General features: G+C 40.0%; 1 protein-coding gene across 1 annotated transcript in view; it reads left to right on the top strand.

Annotated features, from left to right (window-relative positions):
• The window catches only part of KCNQ1 (potassium voltage-gated channel subfamily Q member 1), a 417925-nt gene that overhangs the window by 51750 nt on the left and 350195 nt on the right, over nt 1–15980 (top strand). The window contains exon 2 of the mRNA XM_020788821.3: nt 8733–8823. Coding sequence (XP_020644480.3) covers nt 8733–8823 — 91 coding nt within the window. The remainder of the gene's footprint in view (nt 1–8732; nt 8824–15980) is intronic.

Here is a 15980-nt window from a genome sequence, read left to right on the forward strand (position 1 = left end):
GTTCAAATCTGTATTGGCTATAAATATAGAAAATCTCCAGGAATAAGTGTAGCTCCCCTGGAGATGAGGAAAGAATTATAACTCTCAGGACTGCGGCTTCTGCTTAATGTTCCAGTTTAGATAAAACCATTCTGTGCAGGGAATGGTTTTATCTGGGAAATGTTTTACTTACAGCTGTAGTGTTAGTGTTTTGAACTGCTGTTTACAAATACCAGTCAAGCTACTTAAATATTTGCCAGCCATTCAAATAAGAAAGCACTTTCAACCTTAGGTGCTTTGAAATAATTGTACAATAATGGACTGTGGAGCCCTGAAATTGACTGCATTGTGTGAAGTCTGGAAAACCTGTTTTACTAGAATTGCAGCTTTGGATTATTTACACACACACACACACACACACACACAGAGAGAGAGAGAGAGAGAGAGAGAGAGAGAGAGAGAGAGAGAGAGAGAGAGAGAGTGTTCTCAGGTGTTGTAAAATTATATGTAATTCTTTATTAGCCAATTATTATGTGAATCTCCCCTTATAGGTTGGTAGTCCAGCAAATTATTGGTCACCCTAATTCATGAGAACTCTTTTCTTTTTGAAGATACAATATTCAGTGAAAGCCTAGTTTTCACATGTAGTAAACACTTCCTCAACATAATTCACTGGCAGAAAAGACACACACTGACTATGAATGGTAGACCAGCGGAGTTGTACATGCTGTTGGTATAGCAATTCCATTGATGAATTACAGAAGATTACAATGAGGTGGAAATGATGGGGCCATATCTCATATCTCGGCCATCCATGGCCATGCTCTTGGGATTGATGCAAAGTTTCACCAACATCAGAATGGCACAAGGAATTTCCCTCCCAATCCTGTCAGTGGGAAGGGCAATGTGAAGGAGGTCTGAAGGAGAGTGTGCCGTCTCAAAAGACAGAGGGCAAAGTGGTAGGAATGAGACCAGAAAGTGTGGGTTTGGCATCGGACCCAAGGGAGGACATGATGGAGGAGGGGGTGAGAGCCGAAAGAAAGGAGGAGTTTGAAATATGTTGGGTAGAGGAGCGCGGGAGTCGGAAGCGGGTGGAGCGAGAACTGTCAGTGTGGGAAGAGGGTATAAGAACGAGGGAGAGTGACGGTTAGAGACTAGATGTGTAGAGAGGTGGAAGAGAGAGCTGGAGAGTTTGCGAGAATATGAGAGAGTGAAACACAGGAGCTGTTGAGGGACTTTCCAAACCTGAAGCTAGGGGGTTAATTCCCGGATCTCCCATGGAAAGAGTGGGGAGAAGTGAAATACGAAGCCTTGGAGTGATCAGTGATCGTATTTCCCAGGTGAAAGGGAAGAGAACGTCAGGTGATAAGATCAGATTCAAGATTAAATAATCCTCCACAGGAGGGGATTGGACCCGGCACCCATGCTGCGGCAACATTTGCGCAGTGAGGAGTGCACCCCTCAAGAAACCCATCAATGTAGAGAAGTTTGGCCCAGCATCCCGGTGAGTTTAACTGACTATGGGCGGAAGTTTTCATTGGACAGTTATGGCTCATTACCGGAGTTAAGTGTTTATGAACCAATTATGAACAGGGCTGATCTTTATGTAAACAATAAAGACAAAGATATTAAAGTTAAGAAGACATATCCTGTGATATTTCCCGTGCAAAATGAGGAGTTGCCAAAATTTGAATCAGAACCCGATCACAGGCAACTAAAACAAAGTTTCTTTCCCTGCATCAACAACTGCCTTGCTTGTATCACTATAACAGTCACTATAACGTATGCTGTAATTGAACACCCAATCACAACACACCACTGCCAGTATAGAAATCTCATTCAGAGAGACTGTAACTCAAATGACTGGGCATATGACATCACAGACCCTTACTGTGCAGCCAGTTTCACATGTGTATCTTGCTCTCTCATCATCTGTGCCATTCTGGATGCTGGTTGAGAAAAGGATTTTATTGTGTTATGGACATTGTTTGTTTGTAGCCACTGGTAAATAAAAACTTCTTTCATCAAACTTCTTTCATGATCTGGTTTTGTAGGCTTTAGGATGGTGCTCTGGATGAGAGGACATGATGGGGCTCAGGAGTGGTGGCTTTTCCTCTTTGTGCCCAGTCAGGTTTTTCTGAAGTGAGCTTTTAAAAACATATAAAGGCACATGGGGCCATATTTGACCCTCCTTTTCTCACCCCATGAGGCCTGAATCCCTGCCTTCTGTTTCTCAGCCCTGAACCCTGTGGACTGAGGCACTTGGAGGCTGCTGTCATTGCATGTCTTGACCCCCATCCTTGGCTGCTTGATAGAGTAGTGTTTTCTTTCCTGAGTATTCACTTGATAGGCATGAGGGTCCATCTCTTGTGGGTTTTCTGAATCTTTTGCAAAGTTTAGGTGCTGGGCATCTGAGAGCTTAAATTGTTAAAATTATTATGCACTTTCACTTTTACTTTCATCTAAGTGTGTGTGTGTGTGTGTGTGTGTGTGTGTGTGTGTGTGTGTGTGGCTATTTGTGAGAGACAGCAAGAATGAGAAAGAGCTAAGAGGACAGAGTCATAGAGATCCTGATTGATATTACTTCACTGAGTAGGGGACATTTAAACTTTTTTTCTCATTTGTTCTTTCCCTTCTTATGAAATTTTTTTACAAAACTGGAATTAGGCTTCCAAACACTTCTGCATTTTGTTTTGGGAATGATGGGGGTAGCATGGCCTGTAGCTGCTTCCAAAGGAGGGAGAGTTTGGCTACTAGAGCCCCCCCCCCAAGACCTTTCTTACCTCTGGTAATGCAAAATTTGGTGATTGTGCAAGTGCTAGTGGGACAATTTGTGTGACAGGCTTTAGGATAATTAAGTTGTAATGAACAGTGCAGTGGCCTGTGCCTACACTTCTTGAAGGATGAAATATGGACTCCACAACACCAGGAGCTTTGCTCTGTGGAGTGTTTCCAGTGGGTGTAGTCTAGTATGCATACAAGAGACATACAGGTGAATTTGAGGCTCTTAAAAATGAATCACGTGACTTTGCATAGCTTTTCTTTTATGCCTTTTGAAAATACATGTGCTTTGGACACTTCAGTTCTCATAGGATTCTGTTTATGAAACTATTTATATTTACCTCTTCATTACTAAATTGTAAAGTACTGTATCTGCTAGAAATAAAATGCAAAGCACAGTAAAAACAAGACTCTAAAAGCAATTAAAAAGCATTCTTCAGGTGTGTGAGTACCAAAAGACAAACAAAAGACCTAGTGGCACAGCTCCGCAATGGAGATGAAAAAAAATAATAAGAGAGGACAAAGAAAGAGGTGCTCAGTTCTTATTTTAGTTCCCATAAGACAGACGATGAACTTCCAAACAAATTGGAAGTGCAGGTGGGGGTGGGGACAGGATTGCAGCTGGAGATTTATAAAGGAAGGCCTTACCACCTTGAACGAGATCAAATCTCTAGGGCCAGATGAACTGCATCCAAGAGTACTGAAGGAACTGGCTGAAGAACTTTCAGAACCACTATCAATTCTTTTCTTTAAATTATGGGGTGCCAGAGGATTGAAGGAGGGCTAATGTTGTCCCTATCTTCAAAAAACACAAAAAGAGGAACCTGGGAACTACAGGCCAGTCAGCTTGACATCAATCCCAAGCAAAATTCTGGAACAGATCATAAAGCGGTCATTGTGCAAGCACCATAGAAAACAATGCAATAATAATTAGAAGCCAACATGGATTTGTCAAGAACAAATCCTGACAAACTAATTTGATCTCATTTTTTGATCAGGTCACCTCCCTGATAGACAGAGGGAATGCTGCAGACCTAGTATATCTTGACTTCAGCAAAGCTTTTGACAAAGTGCTCCATTATATCCTGATTAGCACGCTAACTAGGTGTTGGCTGGATAGATCAAATGTCAGGTGAATACACAATTGGCTACAGAATCATACTTGGAGGGTGATGATTAAAGGGTCCTTCGCTAACTGGGAGGCTGTACCTAGTGGGGTACGCCAAGGCTCCGTCCTGGGCTCAGTGCTCTTCAATATCTTTATTAATGACTTGGATGAGAGAGTGCAGGGAATACTTGTCAAATCTGCAGAAGATACAGAATTGGGCAGAATGCCTAACACCCTAGAATTATTTATTTATTTATTTATTTATTTATTTATTTATATTCCTACCCCTCCCATTTAGACCAAAGGTCTACTTTAGAAAACAGAAACAAAATTCAAAATGACCTTGATAGGATGAAACACTGGGCCAAAAGCAACAGAATGAAATTCAGTGTGGATAAATGCAAAGTACTGCACCTTGGAAAAAGAAACCGATTGCACAGTTACAAGATGGGGGATATCTGCCTCAGCAAAACTATGAGAGAGAAGGGTCTTGGAATTGTCGTAGATCACAAGCTAAATATGAGCCAACACTGTGATGTGGCTACACAAAAGGCAAATACTATTTTAGGCTACATTAATAGAAGTATAGTTTCCCAATCCTGTGAGGTGCTGATCCCCCTCTACTGAGCACTGGTTAGGCCTCACCTTGAGTATTGTGTCCAGTTCTGGACACCGCACTTCAAAAGGGATGCTGACAGACTGGAACAAGTCCAGAGGCGGGTGAGAAGGATGATCAGAGGACTGGAAACCAAGCCTTATGAGGAACGTCTGAAAGAACTGGGCATGTTTAGCCTCGAGAAAAGAAGACTGTTCTCAGTCATCCCAGAGTGCAGGTCATGCAACAATGGACTCAAGTAAAAGGAAGCCAGATTTCAGTTGAATATCAGGAAAAACTTCCTAACTGTTAGAGCAGTACGACAGTGGAACTAGTTACCTTGGGAGTTGATAAGCGCTCCAACACAGGAGGCGTTCAAGAAAAACTTAGATAATCAGTTGGCAGATATGCTTTGATTGTATACCCGCCTTCTTTGATTGTATACCTGCCTTGAGCAGGGGGTTGGACTTGATGGCCTTGTAGCCCCCTTCCAACTTCATTTTCCTTTGATTCCATGATTCTGTGATTCAAAGCTACTAACTTAAGTGTCAGTCAGCAGCTGTCCTGGTAAACAGATGAGTTTTATATGCTTCTGTTAGCAAAGAAGATTATAGAAACATAAACAGCAGCAGAGGTGAGGTACAATATCATGCCCTTAACATCTTTAAAAAAGATCAGTATGCTTAAACATGGTACTGAAATCAGTTACAGTGTCGCCTCGCATTATGACGTTAATTCGTTCCAGCGAAATCGCTGTAGAACAAAAACGTAATGCAAAAATAAAAAGCCCATTGAAACGCATTGAAATCCCTTCAATGCGTTCCAATGGGCTGGAAACTCACCATCCAGCAAAGATCCTCCATAGGGCAGCCATTTTCAGTGCCTGTGCAGTGAGGAATCCGTCCCAGAAAACAGCAGGGAGCCATTTTATTTACCCGGTGGCCATTTTGAAACCGCCGATCAGCTGTCCGAAAATCATCGTTTTGCAAAGAATCGGTTCCCGAAGCAGGGAACCGATCGTTGCAAAGCAAAAACCCCCTATTCAGACCATCGTTTTGCGATTGCAAAAGCGATCGCAAAAATGTCATCATAATGCGGTTTTGTCATAATGCGGGGCAATTGTAAAGCGAGGTACCACTGTACATTAATTGTTCACAGAAATGTTGCTGCACATTTATCTGATATTATGTCACATTATTTTAAAAATTCCAGTACTGCAAATGGATCAGACTTAATCTAATTAAAATAAGCAGCCTGTGGCCCATGGGCCACATGTTTCTCACAGGGAGCCAGATGTGACCACCAGAGCCTCCTTTAGAAGTTATGGAATCTATCTTGTTTTGTTCTGAGCCCTCAGCCGAGGAAACATGGGAACTCCCACCTTACACCCCAATGTTAATTTTTTAAATATGCCCACTAGGGGCACAAGGGGGCATTTACAGAGGGGGAAAACCCCTCACTCATTTTTTTGTAAGAAAGTTTTTTTTAAGGAGGTGCAGAAGTGGATAGTGGCTTCTGGAGCTCTGGGGGATGCCTACTCAGATTTAACTTATTAGTGCCCAATTAGCCTTAAGGAAGTTTGAGATCTCCTCTGGTGAAAAAAACTGGTCTTTCCTGCTGTACTCCTGTTGTGATGACTATTGCTGGAGGCTGGACTAGATGATCTTCTCACATATTCAGGTAGACAAATCTTTGCTTTTGCAAACCTCAGTGAAAGAAGTTATCATAGGTTTTGATTTGCTGCCATCTGGTGGTCAGATTTGCTGCTTGGCGCAAAAATGATGGTAACAAATGCTGCATTAGTGGTTGATTTAGGAGAGAATCCAGGTTTTGAACACCAATACTGCTGCTTCCATTGCCGCCGCCACCATCATAATTGTGTTATTTTAGCTGCCAGCTACAAAAATCTGAGGTCTGGTCTTTCTTGGAAGTTAAAACTCTTTTCACTTTTTTATCATTGCTACTGATCTTACTTTTGTTTAGTATTATAACATAATTCTTCTAGCTGTGCAGCAGAAGTGCAGGGATTCACAGAGTGGAATAGCTTCAAGTTCCCCAAAGTAGTCCACCACTTTGTCACTAATTGGCACTTCGGCTCATAGTTCTTTGGATCCAACACAGTTTTAATTACTCCCTCTGAGACATTAGTAGGGGAAAGAATAAAAGCTGTTTTCTTTATTTAGAGTTGTGAACAGATCAATCAGCAAGCTAACAAACATGACTGACTGCTTAGAGAAACAGACTTCAATTCACAAGAAGAGGGAAAAAGACAGCAGAGAGGTGGGACTCTCTATGGATTCAGAGGCAGAAAGGAATAATTGGTTAGTCCTGGATAGATTGACAGTCACCCCAGCCCAGAGGTTTCCTCCCAGTCAAACCTACCAAAGTCAGTATGCAAGGTTGCAAAAAGCCTAAAAGTTTTGACTTTAAAAAGTCAATGTGACAACTAAGAACAAAAGAAGAAGAGCTGGTGTTGTTTAACAAATCCTTGTGTAGACGTTTGTACAGGAGTTTGTGTAGTCTTGTAATAAAAAAAGGAGATGTCTAGTTCTGTACTTAAGAAAAGTTTATATAGCTATTCCCATGCTTCCCTGTGTGCAAGAGATTTCACAAAGCATTAGGTAAGTGGAAGAATCTATCTGTTTTCAGTTTCAGTTTCAAGGAACATTTAAGCATAAGACATAGAATTACTGTTTCATAAAGAGAAGACAATTACTATCTGCAGTACTGTATTATTATTTTTTAAATTTTGAGTGGATTCAAAAGCAACAGGAATACAAGATTGATTGGTTTAATAAGGACAGCCATGGGGTTCAGTTTTCAAAACCTGAACAGGGTTGTTAATGATAAGATATCTTTTGGAAATCAAAAATTCATAGAATCACTCTAGACCAGAAGCAAATAAAGAGCACATAACAAACATTAACAGCTACCTGCGGAAATGTACCTTTGCATCCAACTCACAGTTGTTTTTGTGCTACAAACATAAAAATTCTGCACACATGTCTTTACCATTGGGTTGTTTTTTTTAATGGCTAAGAATGTGATCAGGAAATTAGTGCACTAACCTGTGGGAATATTGTTTTGGCTTTTAAAATGGTGTTTTAAATTAATAACGTCCAATGATTCCTGGCACAAACGTATATCCTGTTTGTGCATCTTCTTTTTGTTTCCTTAAGAAGCACACAGTGTATTATTCAGGGTTCTTTCAGGAAATCCGGTTCTGAGTTGGAAAAAATGGTATTTTTAAAATATATCTTCTTCTAGACCAGCATAACAATACTTTTATTTTGTCGGATTGTAGGAGAAGAGAATTTGAATGTAATGAAAATAAGTCACTGTATTGCTGGATGGTGCACCTGCACTATTTCTCCCATCTGAGCACTAGAAAACATAAAGCAGATCTGAGATCCATGCAGGCCACAAGTTGAGCAGCAGGAGATGGCATGACTGAGCCAATTGGAGCCATTGTGGCATTATCTGTCTAGGAGCATCAAGATCCTAGGTGGCATGTGAATTGGTGCTGGCAGGTCCGTCACTGCTGTGACAGCCAGTTGACTAAAAATTGCATGTTTTTGTGTGTAAATCAGACAGTATAATCTCCAGATATATTTGTAGGTTGGTAGGGGCTTAACTACATGGACAGGTCAAAAGAAGGTCATATTAGTGCCATTTTGTTGGCATGTGGTGGATTGATACTTGACCTTTAAATGTTAATCAAAAAGTAATTTTAACTGCCTGTGTGTCTCTGTACATGCCTCTTTGTGCATACCTATGAACTTACCTTTAGCTGTCGGCTTGAGAAAGGAAACTGCACACTGAACATATCCATACATGTGCAGTTCCCTATCTAATTTCTGATAATAGATATGGATATGTGCTTCCAAACAGGTATATTCCCCAATGGGATTAGCATTGTATACATAGAAATAGATCAGTGTGTTTCTAAAAAAAATTCTTATGACAAATTTCTTCCAAATTACGAGAGTCTCTCCAAAGCCTGTGTTGCTCTTTAGCCTAATCAAAATGGACAGAGCTGTCTAAATTATGTTTCTAAACCCCTCAAAGCCCTCTTTCCTGCAAACAAAACAACTGTCACCTTCATCCTTATCCTGGATGATTCAGTACTAGATGATAGGAAAACTAGAATGCCCTTTACAAAATAATTATGTATTTATTGTTTCTTATCTTTATTCTTTGCTTAAAGTATTGTGTTGGTTTTCTAATGAGATAATTTAGTGATTTTATATCTCTCTCCTTGTTTTTCAGTTTCCTCATAGTGCTGATCTGCCTTATATTCAGTGTGCTTTCTACGATTGAGCAATATCAAGCTCTGGCTACGGGGACGTTGTTTTGGATGGTATGCATACAGATATTTGCCTAATCTATATATTATTTGCATGTCTATTTTTCAGGCAGATGGGTTGGGAAGAATATCTTTTTGTAATGTACTTGCAACATTCTAATTTGTACTGTGACATAGAAGCTAGTTACTTATTTCTTATTTGGCTACTGCACTTACAGTGATTCAACCTTTTTCCTGTTTTGGGTGTAAAGATAACTGAGAATCCTTCCAGATCGAGGGGTTTTAGTGCTACTCAGTAACACAGAGAACACTGTGCAATTATTCTATCTTTTCTGCTTTAATTGGAAGAAAAAAAGATCGAAGAAGCAATAGAAACTTTTAGGATTGTTACAAATGGAAGACAACACTCAAACTCCTGTAGGGATTTTACACTGGTGCAACAATTTTGGTGGCTAATTAAAGTTACAGTGGGGTCTTGACTTAAGAACGGCTCGAGTTAAGAACATTTTGACTTAAGAACCACTCTCATAGGAAAATATTGACTTGACTTACAAAATTAGGTTTGAGTTAAGAACTGAAAAAAAAACCACGTGGGAGGCAGGGAAAGTGCAAAATTTGAACTTTCAGTTAACTGTTAGCCAGTGAAAAGGGTGCCTGTCTGCTTCCTCACTCCTCCCAGCGTTTAGAGAGTGGATTGGGAGTCTTCAGACTGCCTGGTACTGCCTGGACTGTATTTTCCCTGCCTTCCCTGAACCTTTCTTGACCTAAGAAAAAAAGAAACAAAATATCCCCCTCCAGTGGTTGAAGGCAGAATAGCAGCTTCCCATTAGTTTCTATGGACGGAAAAGAGCAGATACGGATCAAATGGTTTTCAATGCATTCCTATGGGAAATGCAGATTTGACCTGAGAACTTTTTGACTTGAGAACCACCTTCCAATACAGATTAAGTTCTCAAGTCAAGACCCCACTGTACTTAATAAAATGCTGGACAGGTGCATGACCGGGACCTTATCAATTAGCTGCTGTTACTTAGATGATTTTGTGCTGGCATGGAGCCTTAATGATATTTTAGCCTGTGTCATTCGGTTCCTTATAATATTCTGTGTTTGAGGAAGGACAATTGAACAATAAATCTCTTGTCTGGAGGTATCATATATCTGAATGGTAGGAGTTACAAGGACAACCTTCAAGGACAGCCTGATTTGAATCTGTGGATTTTTTGAAATCTAAAAACTAAACAAAACCATTCAAGTGCAGGAAGTAGATGCAAGTACATTTGTCCAAGGTTCATGGATGAGTATGCATATAAAATACAGATAATGAACAAAGTGTTGACTACTTTACAACATTTTAATTAGCTTAGAGTTTTGCAAGAGATGCACATGCTTTTGTTTGTCTGAAAAGGTTGCCTTCAGAGATGTGCATGCTATTCCTTTTAAGTGTTTTGTATTTATGTACCATTTAAAAAAACTCTGGATGAATGCACATTCTTATCAATACAGTAAGGTTAACTGTCTCGTGATTACGTTGTTTCAGCATATAACTGGAACAGATTTGCAGATAATAAATGCTGAGACAAAATAATCAGGGGGTTCTTAATCTTACTGTATTTATAAGATTTTTAAAATATTGCTTAATATCTGAACCTCCCTTATACCTGTGCATTCAGACATTGGACTATCCACCAGATATGCTGCTTTCTACAAAGTACCGTATTTTTCGCACCATAAGACGCACTTTTCCCCCACAAAACAGGGGGGTGGAAAGTCTGTGCGTCTTATGGAGCGAAGAAAACAGATTATATTTTCCTGTTTTCTTCTCCTAAAATATTGGTGCGTCTTATGGAAAGGTGCATCTTATGGAGCGAAAAATACGGGTAATCTGGGTCAAGTTCATGGAATGCTTTCTAACAGCAACATAAGCACCTATCCACCTGTTTGATTCCTGCTAGCATTTCAGCAGAAGTTACTAGCATTTCACCACCTGATTTAATTTCTTGGAGTAAACCTTTATATTTCATTTGTCTGGTATTCTTTGAGTGCTTAGTCCTGCAGTTGTTGTTTTTCTGTTGTGGGTTCCCCATTATTTGTCTATTCATATTTAATGTTGCCAAACCTTAACTTGTGTTTTTCAGAGTCAACTTTCAGAGTTCACGTTCAGTAGTGCCACAGTGGTGGTTTTTAAAATGTTCTTCGGGTACAGTTTAATATGCGTGTACAAAGCTGGCCTTTCTGTGCTTGTTGTTTCTTACTGATGTATAATTTTTGTATGAATCTGGTGAACTGTTACATAAGGAGAATGACAAAATACTAGTATGATTTTCTGTTTCTGTGCAAAAAAAAAAAAAAAGAGAGAGATCTAATATTGGTTGCAGACTGTTTAATCAGCAGAATAGAGAAGAGTTGCCGCTTGCTCCTTTGCAAGGCTTCTGTGCAATCTACTCCAGAGGCTTTGGCCATCTAAGAAGGTTACAGGAAACTGCAGAGGAAAGGGGGAAACCCTGTTTCTACATGTACTTCTGCTGGTGTGATGTTCCATTCCACCCTGAAAATTGAGAAAGTAGAGGGATGGCACCTCTGGTTGTAGTGCCTCCATTATAGGAGACGAAAGATACCAGATATAAAAGGAAAATTTACCAAGCATTTTTTAAACACTGGGAGCTTGTAATTCGTAATTGTAAAAGGAAACCAAAGGAAATCTTCTCATGAAGATTTGGGTAAAATAACAAGAAGAGTTAAAGTAAGGTCTGTAAAAGTATGGAGACTATTGCTTTATCTTTTTTATTTTTTATTTTGGTAACCCTCAATGCCACACAGCACGATGACATGTATTTATTGTTGACTGTGAAAGTTAACAACACAAGACATGTGGCTTAATATGTGCTTCCTTGAATCCCAAAGAGTACAGTCCATTTTCACAGTTCCAGCTCTAGGCAGGTAACTGGGCATTAAATGTGGAACTAGCATGTATTTTTCTGTGGTTAAAAAGACCTACCTACTGAGCTGGCCTCGACCTCCATCAGCCTATGTTTTTCTTGGGCTTGAAAAAGTTACTTTTTGGATTACCATTTCCCTTTGCTGGTTGGGGATTCTGAGTGCTGCAGTCCCAAGAAATAACTCACAAGTTGGCAAGTTGCACAAATCTTAAATGAACAGCAATGGCATTCCAGCCACATTTTAGCATCTATGCAGTAATCAGAAAGTGTACAGAACAAAGTACAGTATTTAGGTTGATGGTTAGATGTTAGGTTATTGAGGGACTACATAACTAAACACGTTCATTTCTAAATTATTTTAAATAGAAAAGTAAGCAGAAGCATTAGTCTGTCAGAAATCATTGAGGTTTCAAAGGGCTTGTTGAATTCACTTTCAAATGAATTTGACTGGATTTACCGTCAGTTCTGTAGCCATGCTGCTTTATAACTAGTGTTTCCAGATAGCCTCCCTCCCTCTACATTCTAAGATTCACAAGAGGCTGTAGGATTAATCTTGTACCACTAGATGGTAGTGCTAGCAGAATTTGTGCTCATGGCCTCCTGCTGGCATTTATTCAACCCAAGCTAAAGTTGAATACAAGCCTGTGACTGGATCATCATGCTGCAGGGTATATGTACACTCGGCATGCTTAAAATATTGATGCAAGACCACTTTGGCCATGACTCATAAAGGGAATGAGGCGTATTTGTATTAAAATAGTTTCAGAGACCTCAATATTTAAACTATGGAAAAAGTAAATTCAAAGACATGTTCTCCCTGTGAGACTATATCTTCTATTTTATTTTCATAAGCAAGTTTTTTAATGTTGCCAAGACACAGCAGAATGTTGTTATCTCAGCATGATCTAAGAAAATCCAGGCATATGATCCAAGTCGATTAAACGAGCTTATGAATAGACTAATATTAATGTACCTGAAAAAGTTATTTTCCCTTCAAGAATCTCATTTTGTTGTGAGTCTGGGTCCCAGAATTCCTGTAGATGATGAAGTACGTGCAGCACCACATATGTTAGATTATTTTTCATCACTTTGGCCTTCTTTTTGTTGTTTTAGAAGAGTGTGCACATTGATGTTTCATTGTTGGTTTGTAATTAACATATTTAATTAAAATGTTTCTTTTTACTGTTATATTTGAGAAATGCTATGCTAGAGTCCACACCAAAGGAACGATCTACAGTGGTGCCCAGCATGATGACGATAATCCGTTTCATATAAATAGCTATTTAGCTAAAGCATTGTCTTGCGAAAACCATTTCCCCATTGGAATGCATTGAAACCTGTTTAATGCGTTCCAATGGGGAAAATCGTCGTCGTTCTGCAAAGATCGCCCATAGGGAAGCCATTTTGCGAAGCGCCGATCAGCTGTTAAAAAGGCTGCCCTGCAAAGCATCGGTCCCAAAAACACCCGTTTTGTGAAGCGCCGATCAGCTGTTCAAAAGGCTGCCCTGCGAAGCATCGGTCCCTAAAACACCCATTTTGCGAAGCGCTGATCAGTGTCAAAATCTTTGTCTTGCGAAAATCGGTTTGCAGAGCAGGGACCCAAACATCATCCTGCGAAAATCACCCATTGGAATCACTGTTTTGTGAATCGCTATAGCGATCACAAAACCTCATAGTCATGTGGATTTGTCATTTTTATTTATTTATTTTTTGCAAGGTCGTCTAGTGAGGTACCACTGTACCCCTCACACACACATTTTCTGTGGCAAGAAGGGCATTGGTTGGGATGTTAATTGAAATTTGGTTGATAGGTTGTTGTTATACTTTTGTAAATGAGAGAGAACTAGGGTAAGCAGCAAACGGGCATGTAGCACCTTAAAGGTAGGAATGGGAACTTGAGTCACGGAATGCAATGTCCAGTTGGACTTAAGTTGCACCCGTGACTTGACTTGGACTCAACTTGGGCTCTTCCCCCCCCCCAATGATTTGAACTTGACTCATAACTTGGAACCCACCCTTCACTCTCTTTTTTTTCTGGGGGGAAAAAGCTTGTTTTTAATAGAGACTGGGACTTAGGGCTTGCGGCTTGTGGCTTAGGATTTGGCACCAGAGTCTCACACATGAGACCTGGACCCTAAAGAGTTGCCAACATTCCTGCCTTAAAGGTTATGGCAAGAATCCTCTTGAAAGAAATCCATGTAGGCAAGGAAGGTCATGACAGGGTGGGGTTTGATTTAAATCAAAATTAGAGATGGGGGGTATTCATATTCGATTACCCCCCCACAGGTGCAGATAACGAGGCTCCGAGCACTCATGATTTCGCAGCTGCCGCTGGCTCTGCAGTCCATTCCTATCGCTCTGTTGCTATCAGTGGATTAGCCACTCTGTGACCTGGCAGAGAGGCTCATCATCCCACCTTCTGTCAGGACTGGCTAATCTATTGTGAGCAACAGAGCAATAGGAGGGCTCCATGGAGCTCGTGGCAGCGGCGAAATCGTGAGTGTAAAATCACAGGTGCAGATAATAAGGATCTGGCCCCAAATATCCCCATCTCTGATCGTGATTTAAATTCAAAAATATCAGATTTTTAAATGATTACAATTAAAAAATGATTTTTAAAATTTAAAATGTGATTTAAATTGTGATTTACACCAATTAATTTTTAAAAAAAATCATTGATTTTTACCCACCCTCCCATGCAGAGTCTTTTCCTCCTTCTTCATCGGATTGATTGCACAACTGCTTCTGTGCCAAAATTTGCAATTAGTGCACAAATATTGTACTAGAGGGGGAGTGGGCAGGAATGCTTTTATGACTGGCCTTTGGTGATTGTGGAAGCTTAAAAGACAGTGGCATAAAAGCTGGCATAAGCTTACATTTACCAGTCCCCACTTCTGAGAAAGTGAGACTCCAGCCTACAAAGGCTTGTGCTCAATAAAAATGTGGTACTCCTAAGATGTCACAAGACTGCAGACTAACATAGCTGTCTAGAAAATTTTAGTTTACAGAAGGTATCATAAATCTTCCCATTTTCTGCCTCTGCAATCTCATGGAGGCAAATGTTCCAACTGAGAAGGCTTGCTTTTGTGATTTTACATAAAAACAGACAGTTCCCCATAGAATATGTGACAAGGCCTTCTCTGAGGAGCTAGAAGTTAAAATTGCCCAGCCAACACCCAAATGTTTTGCACTCAGTGATTTCCCAAATTTCTTCATAATGAGTCTCCCTACTGAAATTTCCCTTGCATCAGTGAAAGAATGAGATCTCAGTCTCATTTTCCCTTTTGTTTTGCTTTATTTTGTTTGCTTATTGTCCATTGTTCTGCACAAGAAACTGAAAAATTCTGTGTAGCCTTGTAGTGCAGTGGTTAAACTGCTGTATTGCAGCCAAAACTGTGCTCACGACCTGGGGTTCAATCCCAGGTAGCCAGCTCAAGGTTGACTCAGCCTTCTGTCCTTCCAAGGTTGGTAAAATGACTACGCAGCTCATGGGTGTGTGTGTGTGTAGCCTGCGTAATTAACTTGTAAACCACCCATAGAGTGCTTGAAGCGCTATGGGGCGATATATAAGCAGCACACTTTGCTTTTTGCTTTTTTACTTTTTAATGAATCCTACAGAGGATTCATAGGATTTGGTGCAGGAATTGTGTCATTTCTTTGTGGGTTGGTGTTTCCTCTGGGATTTCCTGATGAAAAAGCCATTCTGTGCAGAAATTCTAATACAGTAATCTTACCCAGTAATCTTGTGCAGCTTGTCATTTCTTCCTTTAAAAAAAAAACAACCAACCTACAAGACCTGCTGGATTTTGTGCAAGATTTTTCAGAATGAAAAAAAAATGTACAAGGAAATCTCACTGTGAGGAGAAAATAGAGATACTTTTCCTTCCTTGATTTATCTCTAAGATTTAAAGTCTCTCAGATATACATCCTTACCTTGAGATAGAACTGTTAAAGTTCTAGGTACAGGTATCTCATGTTATTCTCTGGAACAAATTATAACCCCTAGCTGACTATAAAGCATCACCCCCAGCTCCTACTTTATAGATATGGTCTAGGAGAATAATATAAAAATGATATAAAAATGCTGAATGATATAAGAAATAAAAGACTTGAACTCTTTCTGTCCTTCACCTGAAGAAGTACCTTACCAATAGTAACTAAGACTCATCCTGTTGCAAAATTGGGCTTGAACTCCGAGTCCAATGATGAAAATGATTTTTATTCCTATTGTTGAAGCCACGGTAGCTGGATAGTGGTCAAGAGAATGTGAATGTG

The sequence above is a fragment of the Pogona vitticeps genome, chromosome 1, assembly GCF_051106095.1.
Source record: "Pogona vitticeps strain Pit_001003342236 chromosome 1, PviZW2.1, whole genome shotgun sequence".
NCBI lineage: Eukaryota > Metazoa > Chordata > Lepidosauria > Squamata > Agamidae > Pogona > Pogona vitticeps.